The following is a 19,484-nucleotide window of genomic DNA, read 5'->3' as shown; positions in this document are numbered from 1 at the left end:
CGGTACCCCCAGCCCCCCGTGGGTGCCGGGGAGCATCATCACCTCCCCCCCACCGCGGCCCCCGCATCTCGTCCCCATTGGGGCTGGCGGCTGCGGTGCTGGGGGGGGGGGTTCTCCCGCAGCCACCCGGTTGTCATGGTTATGGGATGATGGGGAAGCACGGGCGAGCGGAGCGAGCCGGGTGGCTTCTCCCCCAGCCGCTCGGCTCCCCGTCCTCCCCGCCCCGGGGTGGCAGGACCCCCTGAGCATTGGGGGGGACCGGGGTGGTCCCCCGTCCCCCCCGGCTTCCCACAGCCATGAGCCGCATCCCGAAGCAAGCGGGGGGCCGTGCCGGGTGGTGGGTGCCGGGCGCCCCACCGTGCCGCAGTCCCATCAGGCGCCCGTCACCTCTCTCCGGGCAGAGCAAGGAGAAGGAGAAGATGAAGGAGGGCAAGGAGAAGGATGCCCGCTACACCAACGGCGCACCTCTTCACCACCATCACCGTCTCCGGCATGACCATGTGCTTCGCCTGCAACAAGAGCATCACGGCCAAGGAAGCGCTCATCTGCCCCAGTGAGTACCCAGACGGCCGCGGTGGCTTTGCCGGCCGGGCACGGCAGGCCCACGCCGGGAGGGTTCCTCCGAGGCGTCCTGGCAAACGCCAGCGTGCCACCCCGGCACGGCGTGGCAGGGCGGCCGGCACCGCCGGCTCCTTCCAGCTCCCCCAGTGTGGGTGACGCTGTGGTGCCGGATGGAGCCGCTGCGCCCGTGGCACTGGGCTGGGCACCGCGTCCCTCCGGTGCTGGGGGGGCTCGGTGGTGCCGGGGGGGGCTCAGCTGCTCCCGGGCAGCTGCGGCTCTGGCAGCGCCCGCTATAATCCGCATCCACCCGGATTCCCCCCGGCATCTGCTCCCATCGCTCTGGCACCGGCAGCTCCCCCAGGGTGGGATCCTCCGGGTATCTCCGGGGGGTGGCCGTGTTGTCACCTCTCCCTGTCCCTGTGTCGTCCCCCCCCCAGCCTGCAACGTCACCATCCACAACCGCTGCAAGGACACGCTGCCCAACTGCACCAAGGTGAAGCAGAAGGTGAGCGCCCCGCCCGGCCGTCACAAGTGACACGAGCTGGCCGGTCTCAGCCACTTCAGGCTTTTCGGTGTGTGGGGGGGACACGCACGATGACATGGGGGACAGTGATACCCGCTGTGACGCCTCCGTTCCCTCCCCCAGCAACAGAAAGCCGCGCTGCTGAAGAACAGCTCGGCACTGCAGTCGGTCTCGCTGCGCAATAAAAGTGAGTGGGTGCTCCCCCCCCCCCGCTGCCTGTCACCGAGGTGTCAGGGCAGGGCCATGTCCCTCTCCTGGCTGCGGGGACACCCCCCCGGCTGCGGGGACACCCCCAGGAGGGCTGGGGGATGCGTCCCTGCAGGGGGATGCTGTATCAGGGTGTCCCCTTTGGGTAGGGGGGGACACGGTGGGCAGCCTGGGGGGGTGACAGTGGGGATCACGGCGGTGACCCCCCAATGTGTGTCATTCCCCCGCCCCCCCCCCCCCCCCCCGCCATAGCTGCCATCCGGGAGCGCCCCCAACTCGGCCATCTACCCCTCGGAGAGCTTCCGCCAGACGCTGCTGGGTCCCCGCCGCGGGCGCCCGTCCCTCTCCCTCTCCAAGAGCGTCTCCACCACCAACATCGCGGGGTAAGTGGGGGGGGAGAACGGGGACAGAGGGTTCCAGGGCTGTCCCCCCAGTGTCCCCGTCATGTCCTAACCCCCCCCCCAGGACCTTCAACGATGAGTCCCCCCTGGGGATCCGGCGGATCCTGTCCCAGTCCACGGATTCCCCTCAACATGCGCAACCGCACGCTCTCCGTTGAGTCGCTCATCGACGAAGGTGGGGACCCGTCGGGGGTTGGGGGGGACAGGGGGGGGGACAGGGGGGCGCAGGGCCACCCCCACCTCCCACCACCCTCCCGCGCAGGCCCCGATGTCATCCTCAACCAGCTGATGAGCGACTTTGAGACGGACGGGAAGGACTTTGAGGCGGATTCCTGGAGCTTGGCCGTGGACAACAGCTACCTGCAGCAGCACAAGATGGACGTCATGAAGCGCCAGGATGTCATCTACGGTGAGGGGACACGGGGGACACGGGGCGGGACAAGGGGGACAGGTTGAGTTGGGGATGGAGGGATGGGTTAGGGGGTGCAGGGATGGGTCAGAGCTGCAGGGATGGGGGGTGCATGGGACATGGGGACGGTGTGTAGGGGGTGTGGGGTGGGTCAGAGGGGCAGGGACATGGGGAGGAGGGGGGGGACACAGGGACAGGGTAGGGGACACAAGGATGGGGATGAAGAGATGGGGACACAGGGACAGGTCAGAGATGAGAGGGGGATGCAGAGACGGGGGACACAGGGGACATGTTAAGTGCAGAGATGGGGACACGGGGACAAGGTAGGGGACACAGGGATGGGGGTGGAGGGATGGGGGATGTGGGGACACGGTGTGGGGCACAGGGACACGTCAGGGATGCAGGGATGGGGACACAGGGACAAGGAAGGGGACATAGGGATGGGTGTGGGACGCAGGGATGGGGATGAAGAGATGGGGGACGTGGTAGGGGACACTGCGATGGAGAGACAGGGGACACCAGGAGGTGGGGACAGGGCACAGCGCTGTCCCCACGGCACAGAGCAGGCTGGGACCTGCCGCAGTGGCTGCACCCTCTCATCCCCCCACCCCCCCACCCCCCCCCGCAGAGCTGATCCAGACGGAGATGCACCACGTCCGCCACGCTGAAGATCATAGGCCACCATGTTCCGCAAGGCCATGCTGGAGGATCTGCAGGTGGACCCGGGCCACGGTGCAGAAGATCTTCCCCTGCGTGGACGAGCTGAGCCAGATCCACGAGCGGTTCCTGGCGCAGCTCCTGGAGCGTCGCAGGGAGTCCCTGGCCCATGACAGCAACAAGAACTTTGTCATCAACCGCCTGGGGGACATCCTCGTCAACCAGGTGGGGGACGGCGTGGGGGACGGCGGGTGCTGTTGGGTGGGGGGGGGATATGAGTGGGCTGACGTCGCCTCCTCTCCCCCTGCCCAGTTTTCGGGGGCCAGCGCGGAGCAGCTGAAGAAAGCCTACTCCGAGTTCTGCAGCAAGCACACCAAGGCTGTGAAGGAGTACAAGGACCTGCTCGCCCGTGACAAGCGCTTCCAGCAGTTCATCCGGGGTGAGCATCCCTCATCCCTGCACGGCTCCGGAGGGACCCCCAGGATGGGTCTTGGGGTCTCCCTGCTGCCTCCGGGCTTCAATACCCTGCTGCAAGACCCTTCTGCCAACCCCGTGCCTCAGTTTCCCCAGCTGGGCGTCTCTCCCTAATGCCTTTTAACATGGTTTGTGAGCCCCGCGATGCCGGTCACTGCTAACGGGGTGCCCTGTGCTTCCCCCCCCCCCCCCCCCTCCCGCCGGCTGGCCAGAGGATGACGCGGTCCCCGCTGCTCCGACGTCACGGGGTGCCCGAGTGCATCTTGCTGGTGACGCAGAGGATCACCAAGTACCCGGTGCTCATCGAGCGCATCCTGAAGAACTCCAAAGGTAACAGGGCTGGGGGCGGTGCGGGGCGACCACCCGTGCTGGGGGGTGTGTGTCCAGCCCTGACCACGTCCCCCCCCCCCAACCCTTCATCCCAGACAACGAGGGTGACTCCGCGGACCCTGTCGCGAGCGCTGAAGCTGGTGAAGGAGCTGATCTCCTCCATCAACGAGGAGGTGCACACGTGCGAGATGAACGCGCGGCTGTGGGATGTCTACCGGCGTGTGGACGGCCGCGCCAAGGTGCAGCTGCCGTGGGAGAGCCGCGCCGGCGTTTTCGGCAAGGACGAGCTCCTGCGGCGTAAGCTGGTGCACAGCGGCTGCATGCTCTGGAAGACGGCAGCCGGGCGCTTCAAAGGTGGGGGACTGGGGTGCTGTGGGGGGAACTGGGGCACAGGTGGGAGAGATGCCAGGGGCTGGGGGTGCTGGGGGACCAAGGTGCTGTGGGGTGGGGGGTGCCAGGGGCTGGGGGTGCTGTGGGGTGGGTGTACCAAGGGATGAGGATGCTCAGGGACCAGGAGCTGGGGGGTGTGGGACCAAGGTGCTGTGGGGTGGGGGTGCCAGGGGATGGGGATTGCCCAGGGTGCCAGGGGCTGGGGGTGCTGTGGGGTGGGTTGTACCAGGGGATGAGGATGCTCAGGGACCAGGGCCTGGGGGGTGTGGGACCAAGGTGCTGTGGGGTGGGGGTACCAGGGGATGGGGATGCCCAGGGTGCCAGGGGGCTGGGGGTGCTGTGGGGTGGGGTGTACCAGGGGATGAGGATGCTCAGGGACCAGGGCCTGGGGGGGTGTGGGACCAAGGTGCTGTGGGGTGGGGGGGTACCAGGGGATGGGGATGGCCAGGGTGCCAGGGGCTGGGGGGTGCTGGGGGGTGGGTGTACCAGGGGATGAGGATGCTCAGGGACCAGGGGCTGGGGGGGTGTGGGACCAAGGTGCTGTGGGGTGGGGGGGGTACCAGGGGATGGGATGGGATGCCCAGGGTGCCAGGGGCTGGGGGTGCTGTGGGGTGGGTGTACCAAGGGATGAGGATGCTCAGGGACCAGGGGCTGGGGGGTGTGGGACCAAGGTGCTGTGGGGTGGGGGGGTACCAGGGGATGGGGATGCCCAGGGTGCCAGGGGCTGGGGGTGCTGTGGGGTGGGTGTACCAGGGGATGAGGATGCTCAGGGACCAGGAGCTGGGGGGTGTGGGACCAAGGTGCTGTGGGGTGGGGGGTACCAGGGGAATGGGGATGCCCAGGGTGCCAGGGGCTGGGGGTGCTGTGGGGTGGGTGTACCAGGGGAATGAGGATGCTCAGGGACCAGGAGCTGGGGGGGTGTGGGGACCAAGGTGCTGTGGGGGTGGGGGTACCAGGGGATGGGGATGCCCAGGGTGCCAGGGGCTGGGGGTGCTGGGGGGGTGGGTGTACCAGGGGGATGAGGATGCTCAGGGACCAGGAGCTGGGGGGTGTGGGACCAAGGTGCTGTGGGGTGGGGTGGTACCAGGGGATGGGGATGCCCAGGGTGCCAGGGGCTGGGGGTGCTGGGGGGTTGGTGTGTACCAGGGGATGAGGATGCTCAGGGACCAGGGGCTGGGGGGTGTGGGACCAAGGTGCTGTGGGGTGGGGGTACCAGGGATGGGGATGCCCAGGGTGCCAGGGGCTGGGGGTGCTGGGGGGTGGGTGTACCAGGGGATGAGGATGCTCAGGGACCAGGGGCTGGGGGGTGTGGGACCAAGGTGCTGTGGGGTGGGAGGGTACCAGGGGATGGGGATGCCCAGGGTGCCAGGGGCTGGGGGGTGCTGTGGGGTGGGTGTACCAGGGGATGAGGATGCTCAGGGACCAGGAGCTGGGGGGTGTGGGACCAAGGTGCTGTGGGGTGGGGAGGTACCAGGGGATGGGGATGCCCAGGGTGCCAGGGGCTGGGGGTGCTGTGGGGTGGTGGTGTACCAGGGGATGAGGATGCTCAGGGACCAGGGGCTGGGGGGTGTGGGACCAAGGTGCTGTGGGGGTGGGGGGTGCCAGGGGCTGGGGGTGCTGTGGGACCAAGGTGCTTGTGGGGTGGGGGTTGCCAGGGGGATGGGGATGGCCAGGGTGCCAGGGGCTGGGGGTGCTGGGGGAGCCGAGTGCTGGAGAATGGGGTACAGGGGACTGAGGTACCTGAGGATGGGACCCGCCAGGGACCACAGTGCCAAGGGATGGAAGGTGCCAGAGGATGAGGGTGCCTGCACTGGGGGACGCTGGCGGGGGGGGGGGGCTGGGGTACCAGGGGATGAGGGTACCTGGGTGTGATGGGGTACAGGGGTGCCAGGAGGTGGGGGTACGCGGGGATGGAGATGCCAACGTGAGGGTGCTGGGGGGTTGGGGGGGGTGCTAGGAGATGGGGGTGCCCATGGAGCGGGTTGCCAGGGCACAGGGGTGTGGGGGGTGCCCCCCCCCCCCTCCATGGACAAATTTAGGAGCAGCCCTGGGACCAAGGGGACCCTGGGGCTCTGCGGGGTGGGACATGCCACCAGCTGGTGCCCACCCCAGCGTCTGACGTCCCTGCGCTCCCTCCCAGACGTCCTGGTGCTACTGATGACGGACGTCCTGATCTTCCTGCAGGAGAAGGACCAAAAATACACCTTCCCCATGCTGGTGAGCGCCTCCCCCCCCCGCATCCCAGCCCCCGCCGTGGCTGGGATGGCATGGTGACCCTGTCCCCTGCCCCTCAGGATAAGCCGGCTGTCATCTCCCTGCAAAACCTCATCGTGCGGGACATTGCCAACCAGGAGAAGGGGATGTTCCTCATCAGCGCCGCGCCGCCGGAGATGTACGAGGTCCACGCCGCCTCCCGCGACGACCGCAACAACTGGATGAAGGTCATCCAGCAGACAGTCAGCCTGTGAGTGCCGGGGGGGGGTCGGTGTGCGCGATGGGGAGGGGGGGAGGGGGGGAGGGGGGGTGCAGCCGGGGGCTGGGGTTGCTGAGCCTGGGCAGGATGCGGCCGGTGGGAAGGGTGTGATGGAGTTGGGGGGGTCCCAGCTCTGAGCAACAGCCCCCCCCCCCTTCCCTTCCAGCTGCCCCAGCCGCCAGGATTTTCCCCTGATTGAGACAGAGATCGAAGCGTCCTTGCGCAAGCTGAAAGGTGGGTGCTGGTGCCGCGGGGGTCCCCATCCAGCGCCCCCATCCGTACTCGTCGCCCCCCCATCCGTACTCGTCGCCCCCCATCCGTACTCGTCCCCCCGCATCCGTACTCGTCCCCCCCATCCGTACTTGTCCCCCCCCATCCGTACTTGTCCCCCCCCATCCGTACTCGTCCCCCCCCCATCCGTACTCGTCGCCCCCCCATCCGTACTCGTCCCCCCGCATCCGTACTCGTCCCCCCCATCCGTACTTGTCCCCCCCATCCGTACTTGTCCCCCCGCATCCGTACTCGTCCCCCCCGCATCCGTACTCGTCCCCCCCGCATCCGTACTCGTCCCCCCCATCCGTACTCGTCGCCCCCCATCCGTACTCGTCCCCCCATCCGTACTTGTCCCCCCCCCATCCGTACTCGTCCCCCCCCCATCCGTACTCGTCGCCCCCCCATCCGTACTCGTCCCCCCATCCGTACTTGTCCCCCCCCATCCGTACTTGTCCCCCCCCCATCCGTACTCGTCCCCCCGCATCCGTACTCGTCCCCCCGCATCCGTACTCGTCCCCCAATCCGTACTCGTCCCCCCGCATCCGTACTCGTCCCCCAATCCGTACTCGTCCCCCAATCCGTACTCGTCCCCCCCGCATCCGTACTCGTCCCCCCCGCATCCGTACTCGTCCCCCCCGCATCCGTACTCGTCCCCCAATCCGTACTCATCCCCCCATCCGTACTCGTCCCCCCCATCTGTACTCGTCCCCCCCGCGTCCGTACTCGTCCCCCCGCGTCCGTACTCGTCCCCCCCGCATCCGTACTCGTCCCCCCCCATCCGTACTCGTCCCCCCCACCCGTACTCACACTCCCCATCTGTACTCGCCCCCCCCATCCGTTCTTGTCCCCCCCCCCCGCAGACCGTATCCTGCAGCACGATCGGAAGATCACGGCGCTGCTGGAGGAGAAGGTGGGGCTCTTCGCCGACATGCTGGCCCTGGCTAGCGGCTGCGAGGAGTCCTCGCCCACCCTGGCCCCCCGCACCCCTCTTCCATTCCGACTCAGCCGAGGGTTCCCGAGGGGAGAAGCTGATGCACGACGCCATCCGGGAAGGTTCGGATCCACCGGGATGTGCCGGGATGCTCTGGGATGGCGATGCTCTGGATGGGGAAACTGAGGCACGGGGCTGGGGTCCCCCCCAGTGGTGTGGGGTCCCCCCCGCCGTGGCATGGGGCTCATCCTGCACTTCCCCGCAGTGGAGTGCCTGAAGGAAATATTCACCAGCTCCGGACGGGACCGGGACCAGAACAACCTCGCCGAAGCCGAGAGCTGCCCCAGCCCCAGCGGCAGCAGTAAGGCGGGGGGGGCGGGGGGGGCTGGGGGACACGTGCCAGCTGGGGCTGGGGGCTGCACCCGGCTGGGGCCCCCCCCGGGGCTGCGACGGGGCTCACCCCCTGCCTCTCCCTGCAGACGGCGACGCCAGCAGCTTCAACGGCTCCCTGGAGTTCTGCAGGGCGGATTCAGATGCTGGGCAGCGGGTGAGTGGGGGGGAGGGTGGGGGGGCGTGCCGAGGGGGGCACCCCCAGCCCGTGCCGGGGCCACCGCGGTGTCACTGGTGTCTCTCCGTAGGATGGGAATGGCAACCAGCTCCTGCAGAGGGTACCCCAGGAGGTAAGGGGGGGGGGAGGGCGCCAGCTCCCTCCCCGTGGGGCCAGCGTGCCTCAGTTTCCCCGTGCTGGGTCACGGGGGCTCACCATCCCCCCCCCCCTCCCCCCCCCCAGGAGATCAACCAGCGGCTGGTGAACCTCTACACGCTCCTGCACAGCCTCCAGGTTGGGGGGGGGGGGGGCACGCTGTGGGGAGGGGGGGGGCAAGCTAGCAGCCCCCTGCCCACATCCCCCCTGCCTATATCCATCCATCCCCCTGCCTGCGCTCCTGTCCGCAACCCCCTGCCCACACCCCTCTGCCCGCATCCCCCTGCCCATATCCCCCTGCCCATATCCCCCTGCCCATATCCCCCTGCCCATATCCCCCTGCCCATACCTTTCTGCCCATGTACACCCCCTGCCCACACCACTGCCCATATCCCCCTGCCCACACCCCTCTGCCCCCATCCCCCTGCCCATATCCCCCTGCCCATACCTTTCTGCCCATATACACCCCCTGCCCACACCACTGCCCATATCCCCCTGCCCACACCCCTCTGCCTGCCCCCCTGCTCATATCCCCCTGCCCACACCCCTCTGCCTGCCCCCTGCCCATATCCCCCTGCCCATATCCCCCTGCCCATATCCCCCTGCCCATACCTTTCTGCCCATATACACCCCCTGCCCACACCACTGCCCATATCCCCCTGCCCACACCCCTCTGCCCCCATCCCCCTGCCCATATCCCCCTGCCCACTTACATTCTCCTACCTACATACATCCCGCTGCCCACAGTGCTGCCCCTTGCCCGTATCCCCCTGCCCACACCCCTCTGCCTGCATCCCCCTGCCCATATCCCCCTGCCCATACCCTTCTGCCCATATACACCCCCTGCCCACACCACTGCCCATATCCCCCTGCCCACACCCCTCTGCCTGCCCCCCTGCTCATACTCCCCCTGCCCATACCCCCCCACCCACCCCCCAGCTGGCCCCTGCCCTGCCCACCCCCATGCCCACCCCCCTGCCCACCCCCCCGGCTGCCCCCTGCCCTCCCCCTGCCAAAACCCCCATGTCCACCCCCCCCGCTGCCCCCCTGCCCGTACTCCCCCCGCCCACACCCCCCCTGCCCATACCACCTGCCCACCACCCTGTGCCTGCCCCCTGCCCACGCTGCCGCCCACCTCCCCGCAGGCCGTGGTGAGCCAGCAGGACACGCTGCTGGAGCTGCAGCTGCAGGAGGGCGCGGAGAAGCCGTCGCGCCGCGGTTCCCAGCCGGCAGCGCCCGAGCCGGCGGCGCGGGTGGGCGAGAAGCCGGGCACCACGGAGCTGGCGCTGCTGCAGCGGCAACACGGGCTGCTGCAGGAGGAGCTGGGGCGCTGCCGGCAGCTCTGCCAGGAGCGGGCGCAGGAGGCGGCGGCGCTGGAGACGCGGCTGCGGGACAGCGAGCAGGAGCGCGCCCGGCTGGAGCGGGAGCTGGAGGATGCCCGGCGGCAGCTGGGTGCCCTGCGGCAGGAGGGTGGCGCGCGGGGACGCCGCGGGACGGACCCACGGCGCAGGAGTCTGCCGGCCGGGGACGCGCTCTATCTCAGCTTCACCCCGCCCCAGGTAGGGGCACGGGGGGCTCAGCGTGTGACACGAGTGCGTCCGGCCTCAGCCCACCCGGGTTTGGGGTCAGGGCAAGGGGGGACAGTGGGCTCATGTGTGACATGAGTGCGTCCGGCCTCAGCCCACCCAGATTTGGGGTCAGGGCAGGGGGAGCAATGGGCTCATGTGTGACACAAGTTTGTCCAGCCTCAGCCCACCCAGATTTGGGGTCAGGGCAGGGGGGAGCAATGGGCTCATGTGTGACACGAGTGCGTCCGGCCTCAGCCCACCTAGATTTGGGGTCAGGGCAGGGGGGAGCAATGGGCTCATGTGTGACACGAGTGAGTCCGGCCTCAGCCCACCTAGATTTGGGGTCAGGGCAGGGGGGAGCAATGGGCACATGTGTGACACGAGTGAGTCCGGCCTCAGCCCACCCGGGTTTGGTGTCTGGACAGGGGGGAGCAATGGGCTCATGTGTGACACAAGTTTGTCCAGCCTCAGCCCACCCAGATTTGGGGTCAGGGCAGGGGGAGCAATGGGCTCATGTGTGACACGAGTGCGTCCGGCCTCAGCCCACCCGGGTTTGGTGTCTGGACAGGGGGGACAGTGGGCTCATGTGTGACACAAGTTTGTCCAGCCTCAGCCCACCCAGATTTGGGGTCAGGGCAGGGGGGAGCAATGGGCTCATGTGTGACACGAGTGCGTCCAGCCTCAGCCCACCTGGGTCAGGCCCTGGGGAAGTGGCAGCAGGGGAAAAAAAAATAGATGTGCTGATGCGTGACACGAGTGCATCTGTGACATGAACGTATCCATGACATGAATGCATCTGGCCTCAGCCCCCCGCGGTGGGGGGTGTGGGGAGGAGGTGGGGGTGGGAGGGATGCAGTCAGGTGTGGCACGAGTGCATCCAGCCTCAGCCCGCCGGGGTGGGGGGTGCGGGGAGGCAGCGGCGGGGGGTGAAGGATACGGTCACACGTGACATGAGTGTGTCTGGCCTCAGCCCCCGCCCCCCCCCCCCATGTTGGGGGACACGGGGGTGCAGGCCTGACCGCCCCCTCCCCCCCCCTCTCAGCAGCTGAGCCACGGCCCCCACCCCGCCAGCCTCTCCTACCACCACCCTGCCTTCGCCCCCTGCCCCCGGGAGGAGCTGGATTACCGGGGGGGCGATCCCGACCGGCTGCGGGAAGGCGAGGACGCCCTGGACGCGCTGCTGGAGGACGAGGGCTTGGGGAGCCGCCACTCCCCCCCCGCCAGCCCCCGAGGTGGGTCCCGGGGGTGGGGGTGGGGGGGGGGACAGGAGCCAGCCCTGGGCACCCGCTTTTCCCAGGGCGGGGGAGGGGGTTAACCTGCTGTTTTTCCATAGATTTCCTGAGGATGCAGGATATTCCCGAAGAGGTGGAGAGCAGCCAGGAGCTGAAGGAGGGTGACGGGGGCTCCTCGGACAGTTAGGGACCAGCTCCAGCTCCCCCCCAGCCCCCCACCCCCCCCCACCCCCCCCCCGGGAGATGCCGGGGGCCGGATCCAGCCATGGGGCGATGGGGCCAGCGGGATGGGGAAGCTGCTATTCCCATGGGAGCCTTATGGGGCGGGGGGGGGGAGGGCTAGTCGCCCCCTCCCCTCCCCCAAGATGGTGGCGGGGGGGTGACAGGCAGCAGTTTGGGGCCGATGCGTCCCGCCTCCCTCCGCTTGGATTTATTTATTTATTTTGTTGTCCTGGGGTGGGAGGAGGTGGCCCCGGTGGGGTTGGGGGGGGGTCCTGGTCCATCCAGTGCTGAGCAGGATGCAGCCCCCCCCCCGCCCCCCGCCCTGGGACAGCGGTAAGGTCCCTGGTGGGGGTGAGCCCATCTCTACCAAAGCTCATCCCCCAGCCTGGTTTGGGGGGGGGCTGGCCGGGGGGGCGGGGCTGGGACAGGCGTTTTTAATCAGTTGTTGGTTCCCCTCGGTTTAACTGTATAAAAAAAAAAAGGAAAAAAAAAAAAATTGGAAAGAAATTAAAAAGACCAGTTTGGACCTAAACTGTGCAGGTGGGGGGGGGGGCTGAGGTGGGCTGCGGGCAGGGGCGGACACAAAGTGGGTGGCTGGAGTGGCGTGGCCGTGCTGTGCGTCGTGTGTTGGGTCTCAGCTGTGCACTGAGCGTGTCGGGTCTCAGCCCTGCGCCGAGCGCGTTGGGTCTCAGCCCTGCACCAAGGGCATCGGGTCTCAGCCCCGCGTTGGGTCTCAGCCCTGCGCCGAGTGCGTCGGGTCTCAGCCCTGCGCTGAGCGTGTCAGGTCTCAGCCCTGCACCAAGGGCATCGGGTCTCAGCCCCGCGTTGGGTCTCGGCTGTGCAGTGAGCGCATTGGGTCTCAGCCGTGCGCCGAGTGCATCGGGTCTCAGCCGTGTGTCGGGTCTCAGCCATGCACTGTGCCAGGTCCCAAGCCCGTGCCACCACCCATTGGTGTCCCCGGCGTGGCGGAGCGGCGGTGGGTGCCTGTCCCCCAGCCTGTCCTGCTGTCCCGTCAGGGTGAGGCCGTGCTCAGCAGCCTGCCCGACGCCGGGTGCCCACGCCGGGGTCCCCGAGCGGGGTGCTGGGGACGGGGCTCCCGGCTCTCCCGGGGAAGGCGTCGAGCGGGAGGTCCCCGGGGAGGTGACGGGACAAGCCCGGGCTGGGTGCGAGCCAGCCCCGGGCGTGGGGAGGCGACGGGGCGGAGGACGCGCACCCAAGGCGCCCGCACCCACACGTCTCCTCGCTCACGGCACCTGCACCCGCCCGGCACGGGGCAGGGGGTCCTGGGGAGACCCCCCCGGCCGCCATGAAGCGGATGTTCTCCTGCTCCAGCTCGCAGGTGGCGGTGAGTCCCGGCCCCCCGCCGTGCCCCGGGGGACCCCAGCCTGGCCTGGCGTGCGGGACCCCCTCCCCACCCGGTGGCTGGGGGTAACCTCCAGCCTCGGTGCCCTGCAGGCACCCATGGGTGCTGCTGCGGAGCCCGGGAGGGGCTGTGGCCGCGTTTGGGGTGAGGGGATGCTGCAGCCCCCCAGCTGCCAGCCAGCCCGGGAGCTCAGCACCAGTCCTGCCCTGATCCTGGCTCCGAGGCCAGCCCTGATGCCAATCCTGACGCCGGCAGCAATCCCAGCCCCGCTCCAGCCCCAGTGCCAGTCCCACGCCGGCTGCAATCCCAACCCCAGTCCCAGCCCTGATGCCAGTCCTGATGCCGGCTGCAATCCCGATCCAAATTCAGCCCCAAGGACGGTCCCATTCCCAGCCCTGATCCCAGCGCCGTTCCCGACCCCGATCCCAGCCCCATTCCCGACCCCGATCCCAGCCTGATGCCAGCTGGAGCCCCGACCCCATTCCTGCCCCAATCCCGCCACAATCCTGCCCCCAATCCCGGCCCCATTCCCGATCCCAATCCCACCCCGACCCCAGCCCCAATGCGCGATGTGGAGCCCCAGTCCCAGCGCGTGCCCCCAGCCCTGGCCCAGCGGGGGGTCCCGCAGCCCACCCACCCGGCGCGCGGCGGCAGAGCCCGACAAACCAGCTGGGCAGGCGCAGGCAGGGACACGCTTGCCAGCCTCGCCTAGCCTTCCCGGCCGGCGCCCAGGGCCGGGCTCCACAGCACTTTGGGGTCCCCAGCGCCCCGGCCTCGGTGGAGCCCCCCACCAGGTGGGGAAACTGAGGCACGGCTCTGTGGCACCGCAGCAGGAGGCGTTTGTGGGGCCCATCCCAGCAGAGTGGTCAACCCCAAAGCGCTGCCTCTGCCGTGGCCCTTCTGCCTGGGGAACCTGTGCCTCAGTTTCCCCTCTCCACCTGGTGGGGGTCCCATCCCCGCCGCCCCCCCCAGCCGCTCACCACCCACCAGGTTGAGAGCTGGAACAAGCAGGACCAGAAGCTGCTAGAAGCGGTGGAGAAGGGCGACGTGGGCAAGGTGTCCGCCCTTGCCTCCCGCAAAACAGCCCGGCCCACCAAGCTCAACGCCGTGGGGCAGTCCGCGTACGTCAGCCCGGGGGGTGGGGGACACGCGTGGGGGTCCCCAGGGCGGTGGGGTGGCCGATGGGGACGCGGGTCGTAGCCGCCTGTCGCCCTCCGGCAGCTTCCACCTGGCTGCGTCCAAGGGTCTCACCGAGTGCCTGACACTGCTGCTGGCCCACGGGGCCCCTGTTAACGAGAAGAACGATGACGGTAAGTGGGGGACACGGTGGGGACACTGCCTGGCACGGGGCGGGGGGGACAGGGACGGGGCTGAGCCGGTCCCCATGGCCCCCCTGGGTGATGGCAAAGGACTGAGCCCTGCACCCCAAGGCGCTGAGCCCAGGGGAGCAGCCTGGCCTGCCGTGCTGGGGGGGTCCCCAAGGCCAGGGATGTCCCCAAGGCCAGGTGTCCCCTGGTGGGGTTCTGGGGTCCCCCTGGGCTGCCGGTGCCCAGCCTGCAGGTCTCTTGCAGGCAGCACCGCTCTGCATCTGGCCACCATCGCCTGCCAGCCCCAGTGCGTCAAGGTCCTGCTGCAGGTAGGAGCCCGCACGGGACAGGGACACAGAGGGTGAGGATGGAGATAAGGATGGAGATAAGGATGGAGATAAGGATGGAGATAAGGATGGAGACAGGGACAGGGATGGGGACAGGGATGGGGATGCAGAGGAGGATGAGATGGAGCTGGGGATGGAGATAGGGATGGGGACAAGGACAGGGATGAGGAGAGGGACAGGGATAGTGACGCAGAGGAGGATGAGATGGAGCTGGGGATGGGGACAGGGCTAGGGACAGGAATGGAGCTGGGGGTGCAGGCAGGGATAAGGATGGGGACAAGGACAGTGGTGGCGATGGGGACAAGGACAGCGATGGTGATGGGGATGGCGTGGAGGCAGGGATGAGGTTGAGGATGGGATGGGAAGGGACAGGGCAGGACGCCGGGTCCTGTCCCCAGCCCGGGGAGGGTCCCTGCCCGCTGTCCTCCCCCAGTTCGGTGCCAACGAGGGCCACGTGGACAGGCAGGACCGAACCCCCCTGCACTGGGCCGGTGAGTGCCGGGGTCCCTGGGCCAGGATGGGGGGCAGGTGGGGGCAGCACTCATCCGGGGGGGCCCATCCAGCTGACGTGACCCCCCCGCAGCCTCCTCGGGCTGTGCCTCCAGCGTGCTGCTGCTCTGCGACCACGAGGCCCTCCTGGATGTCACCGACGCCGTGAGTGGGGACGGCAGCGGGTGGCGGCGGGTGGTGGACCAGGATGTGGGGGGCTGACGGGCGCCTCGTGCCCCCCCCCCAGCACGGGCAGACCCCCCTGATGCTGGCGGCGCGGGGGAACCACACTGCCATCTGCGCCCAGCTCCTGCAGAGAGGGGCCGACCCCAACCTGGCCGACAAGGACGAGAGGTGGGTGGCCATGGGGACAAGGGGACGCGTGTGGGACAACTGGGGGTGGGGGGTGGGGGATGTCTCCGCTCTGCCCGCCCCATGCCCAGGGTGATGGCTCGAGGTTCTGCTCCATGGGGACCCTGGAGGTGCCCCCTGCAAAGGCAGCTCCAGCGCTGTCCCCTCTCCCCAAGGGACCCAGGTGTCCTGGGAAAGTCACCCAGGGAGGGGGGGGGAGGGGGGGGGCAGGGACTTGTGCCATCATGCCACCGTGTCATTGTGTCATGGTGCCACTTTGCCACCATGCCACCTTGCCACTGTACCACTGTGCCACCATGCCATCCCATCACTGTGCCACTGTGCCATCATGTGCCACTGTGCCATCATGCCACTGTGCCGTCGGGCTACTGTGCCATCGTGTTACTGTGCCACCATGCCATCATGTCACTGTGCCACTGTGCCGTCGGGCTACTGTGCCATCGTGCTACTGTGCCACCATGCCATCATGTCACTGTGCCACTGTGCTGTCGGGCTACTGTGCCATCGTGTTACTGTGCCACCATGCCATCATGTCACTGTGCCACCGTGCCATTGTGCCACTATATTATTGTGCCACTATATCATTGTGCCACTGTGCCATCATGCCACCATGTCACTGTGCCACTATGCCATCATGTTACTGTGCCATCATGTCACTGTGCCACTATATCATGGTGCCACCGTGCCACCGGTGCCGCAGGACCGCGCTGATGCTGGCCTGCGAGCAGGGCAGCCTGGAGTCGGCCGAGCTGCTGCTGAGCCACGGTGCGGCCGTGGGGGACAAGGACCGCTGGCGCTGTGCCGAGCAGCCCCCCAGCCGTGCCCTCCGCCGGCTCCTGCGCAGCGCCCGCTGCAGGGGGAGAGGTGAGCCCCCTGCCCCGCCTCACCTGGCTATTTATTTTTAGGAAAAAACAGGGAAAAAGAAGGATTGTTTCTTTTCCTCCCGGCAGAGAACGGCACCGGCTGTGCCGGGGACTCTGCGCCGCAGGTGGAGAGCCAGGCAGTGGGGACCCTGGGCAGCGAGAGCGAGGAGGAGGAAGAAGAGGAGGAAGATGAGGAGCAGCAGGATGGGTGTGATGCCCAGCGCGTGCAGCAGCTGCAGGAGCAGCTGGCGAGGAAGACGCAGGAGTGCCAGCGGCTGGCGGCTGCGGCCGACGGGCTCCGGCAGCGGGTGCGGGAGCTGGTGCAGCTCCTGCCCGGGTGCGAGGCTGGAACGGGGGCGCAGGGTGAGGACGAGGATGGCGCCTGCCTGGCCCTCCTGGCCCAGCACCTGGGCGAGCTGAGGAAGAAGGTGCTGGCTAAGGAGGAGGAGGGTGGAGGACAGCACACCGTGGCGCAGCCCGACGGTGCTGCTGCGGTGCCGGCGCTGGCCCAGTTCCTGAGCTGGCTGGGGGACGAGTGTGCCAAAATGCGGGCGGCAAAGGCGAGCGCCTGCGCCCGGAGCCGGGGGCTGCGCAGGGAGGTGGAGGAGGCCCTGCGGAGCAAACTGCATTACGAGGTGGTGTCGGCCGACGCCGTCCGCAGGAGCCTGGCGGCTTGGGAGAAGATGGTGCTGGGGCTGGAGCAGACGCTGAGCCGCGCCGACGAGACCCACGCCGAGATGCTGGAGAGATCCCATGTCCTGCTGGAAAACCTCCGGCGGGAGCTGGCGCGGCCGCTTGCCGCATGCCCGGTGAACGGCACGGAGCCGGCGCCGGGCGGGAAGAGCCGAGAGGAGCCACCAGAGGAGGGTGGGAGCTTGGAGCAGGAGATGCTGGAGCTGAAGGAGACCAACGGGATGCTCCTGGGGGAGCTGGCCCGGCTGGGGCGGGAGCGGGAGCGGCTGCAGGAGGAGCTGCGGGGGCTGCGGGGGCAGGACCCCGGTGCCCAGCCGGCGGCAGAAGGTTCCGGAGCAGCCGGCCTGGCCCAGGCGCTGGCGGCCGAGCGGGAGGAGGCGGCGAGGCTGCGGCAGAGGCTGGCGAGGCAGCGGCGGGAGCTGGCGGCGCTGCGGGATGGGGTGGGCAAGCAGGCGCGGGAGGCGGCCGGCGACGCCGGGGCTGGCATCCTGCGGGAGCTGCACCGCCGGCTGGATGGGCTGGTCAGGGCCCAGCATGAGGCCTTGCAGCTCGTGGCAGAGATGGAGGGCGAGGGCCCCCCCGGGGAAGGAGCCCCCTGTAGCGACGGGGACACTGGGGTCGGGCTACTGGGCGAGCTGGAGGATGCGCTGGGTGAACTGGTGGAGGAGCTGGGGCCAGGGCCGGGCCCCCGGCTGGCGCGGCTGCTGGGGCGGCTGGTCGGCACCGCTGCAGCCCTGCGTGGCCGGGACCCCCCCGGCGAGCCACCGGCGGCCCAGGCCGAGCGCTGGCGGGCGGCGGTGGCGGCGGAGAAGCAGGCGGCGGAGGCGGCGGAGGCGCGGGCGGCCGAGCGGGAGCGGGAGGCGCGGGAGCTGCGGGAGCAGGCGGAGGGGCTGGAGCGCAGTGTGGGCAGCCTGCGGGCCAGGGCCGACGAGCTGGCCAGGGGCTGCCGGGACAAGGAGGGCAAGGTGAGGGCCTGGCTGGCGGGGACACGGCACCCTTCCCATTGCCAACCCCATCCCATTCCTGTCCCCATCCCATTCCTGTCGCCATCCCATTGCCGTCTCCATCCCATTGCCATCCCCATCACACCCCGTTCCCATTGCTGTCCCCATCCCGTCCCTGTCCCTGTCACATCCCCATCCCATCACTGTCCCCATCACCATACCCATCACATCCCCATCCTGCTGCTGTCCCCATCCCGCTGCTGTCCCCATCCCATCGCTGTCCCCATCCCATCGCTGTCCCCATCCCATCGCTGTCCCCATCCCCCTGCTGTCCCCATCCCCCTGCTGTCCCCATCCTGCTGCTGTCCCCATCCTGCTGCTGTCCCCATCCCGCTGCTGTCCCCATCCCGCTGCTGTCCCCATCCCATCGCTGTCCCCATCCCACTGCCGTTCCCATCCCATTCCTGTCCCCATCACCATTCCCATCCCCGTCCCCATCGCCGTCCCCATCCCATTCCATCCCCATCCCACCCCCTTCCCATTGCCATCCCCATTCTATCACTGTCCCCATCACTGTCCCCATCCCCTTCCCACCCCTGTCCCCCTCCCATCGCTGCCCCCTGCCCCCCACCAACCCCCAATGCCCCAGAGGAGCCGGGTTTGGGGGGGCGGGTGCTGCCCGGGACCAGGAGCTTCCCCCCCCTCCTCCCCCCCCCCCCCCCCCCAGTCCATCTCCAGGCAAACCTGGGGGGCAGCAGATGGGACCCAAAGGGACCACCCCGGGGTGTGACGGGGGCAGCCGGTCCCCCCAGCCCCCAGCTTTGCCCCTCCCCCCCGCAGATGAAGAAGCTGCTGGCGGAAACGGAGAAGCTGTCGGCGGAGGTGCTGGGGCTCCGCGGCCAGAACGCCCGGCTCCAGCTCCAGCTTGAGGTGGGTGCCAGCACCCAGTGTCACCCACTGTCCCCGTGTCACCCCTGCCACCTCCCCCTTCTCCCCCCCTGTCCCCCAGGTCCAGCAGAAGAACCACCGGGACATCGTGGCCGTCTATAGGACCCACCTCCTCAACGCTGCCCAGGTGGGACCTGCGCCCCCCCCCTCCTGCTTTGGGGTGACATAGAGGGGACACACACACAATTTTTGCTGCGATGCTGGAAAATACAAACTGGGAGCCCCACCCTGGATGTGGGGCCCCCCCGGGATGCCGACCCCAGCCCCACGGCACAGCTCTGCTCCCCACAGGGCTTCATGGACGAGGGGGTCCACGCCATGCTGCTGCGGATCCTGCGGGCGGAGGAGTGAGGGGCAGGATTGGTGCTGGTCCCATTGCCCCCCCCAAGCTATTAAACTGGAGAAACCGCGTGTCCCCAGCCCGTGTCCCCATCTGTGTCTGGGCGTGGGGTGGATTTGGCTGGGGGTCCTGGCTGGGAGTCCTGCCCCACCACGGGACCTGGGGGTGGATGGGGAGGTGGGGGGGACACTCCAGGAGGGCTCGCAGCACCCACTGCGCCCCGCAGCCAGCCCTGCGCCCCAGCTCCAGACTGGGAGGGCTACTGGGCACACCTCAGGCCAGGACCTGCCCCATACTGGACCATAGAGCCCCAGCCCCACAGTGGACCAGTTCCATAGAGCCCCCGCCCCATGGAACCCCATACTGGACCAGCCCCCACACGGGGCCCGTCCCCATACTGGACCAGTTCCACACAGCCCCAGACCCATGGAACCCCATACTGGACCAGTCCCCACACGGGGCCC

General features: G+C 68.8%; 2 protein-coding genes across 2 annotated transcripts; both read left to right on the top strand.

Moving 5' to 3' along the window:
* Nucleotides 1–401: 401 nt before the first annotated feature.
* Nucleotides 402–11,819, top strand: ARHGEF2 (Rho/Rac guanine nucleotide exchange factor 2). The gene is given in 29 exon segments (XM_056322282.1): nucleotides 402–461; nucleotides 463–553; nucleotides 999–1,066; nucleotides 1,208–1,271; nucleotides 1,544–1,560; nucleotides 1,562–1,674; nucleotides 1,757–1,817; nucleotides 1,819–1,867; nucleotides 1,955–2,101; nucleotides 2,730–2,761; nucleotides 2,763–2,780; nucleotides 2,782–2,829; nucleotides 2,831–2,983; nucleotides 3,071–3,196; nucleotides 3,445–3,562; nucleotides 3,658–3,680; nucleotides 3,682–3,916; nucleotides 6,093–6,169; nucleotides 6,247–6,416; nucleotides 6,592–6,659; nucleotides 7,559–7,692; nucleotides 7,694–7,751; nucleotides 7,895–7,990; nucleotides 8,109–8,176; nucleotides 8,268–8,309; nucleotides 8,420–8,470; nucleotides 9,478–9,891; nucleotides 10,946–11,132; nucleotides 11,234–11,819. Coding segments are annotated over 29 exon segments (2,856 nt in total). The 5' UTR covers nucleotides 402–419; the 3' UTR covers nucleotides 11,320–11,819.
* Nucleotides 11,820–12,660: 841 nt separating this feature from the next.
* ANKRD35 (ankyrin repeat domain 35) lies at nucleotides 12,661–19,098 on the top strand. The gene is made up of 12 exons (XM_056322621.1): nucleotides 12,661–12,699; nucleotides 13,690–13,824; nucleotides 13,883–14,027; nucleotides 14,289–14,353; nucleotides 14,805–14,862; nucleotides 14,955–15,025; nucleotides 15,108–15,214; nucleotides 15,933–16,096; nucleotides 16,183–17,753; nucleotides 18,573–18,662; nucleotides 18,742–18,807; nucleotides 18,972–19,098. Exons 1-12 carry the CDS (start codon nucleotides 12,661–12,663, stop codon nucleotides 19,029–19,031), a joined length of 2,571 nt encoding a protein of 856 aa, XP_056178596.1. The 3' UTR covers nucleotides 19,032–19,098.
* Nucleotides 19,099–19,484: the final 386 nt, after the last annotated feature.

The sequence above is a fragment of the Falco biarmicus genome, chromosome 19 (genome assembly GCF_023638135.1).
Source record: "Falco biarmicus isolate bFalBia1 chromosome 19, bFalBia1.pri, whole genome shotgun sequence".
NCBI classification, from domain to species: domain Eukaryota; kingdom Metazoa; phylum Chordata; class Aves; order Falconiformes; family Falconidae; genus Falco; species Falco biarmicus.
Note: the sequence above shows the minus strand (reverse complement) of the source record. Positions and strands in the feature narration are given on the sequence as shown.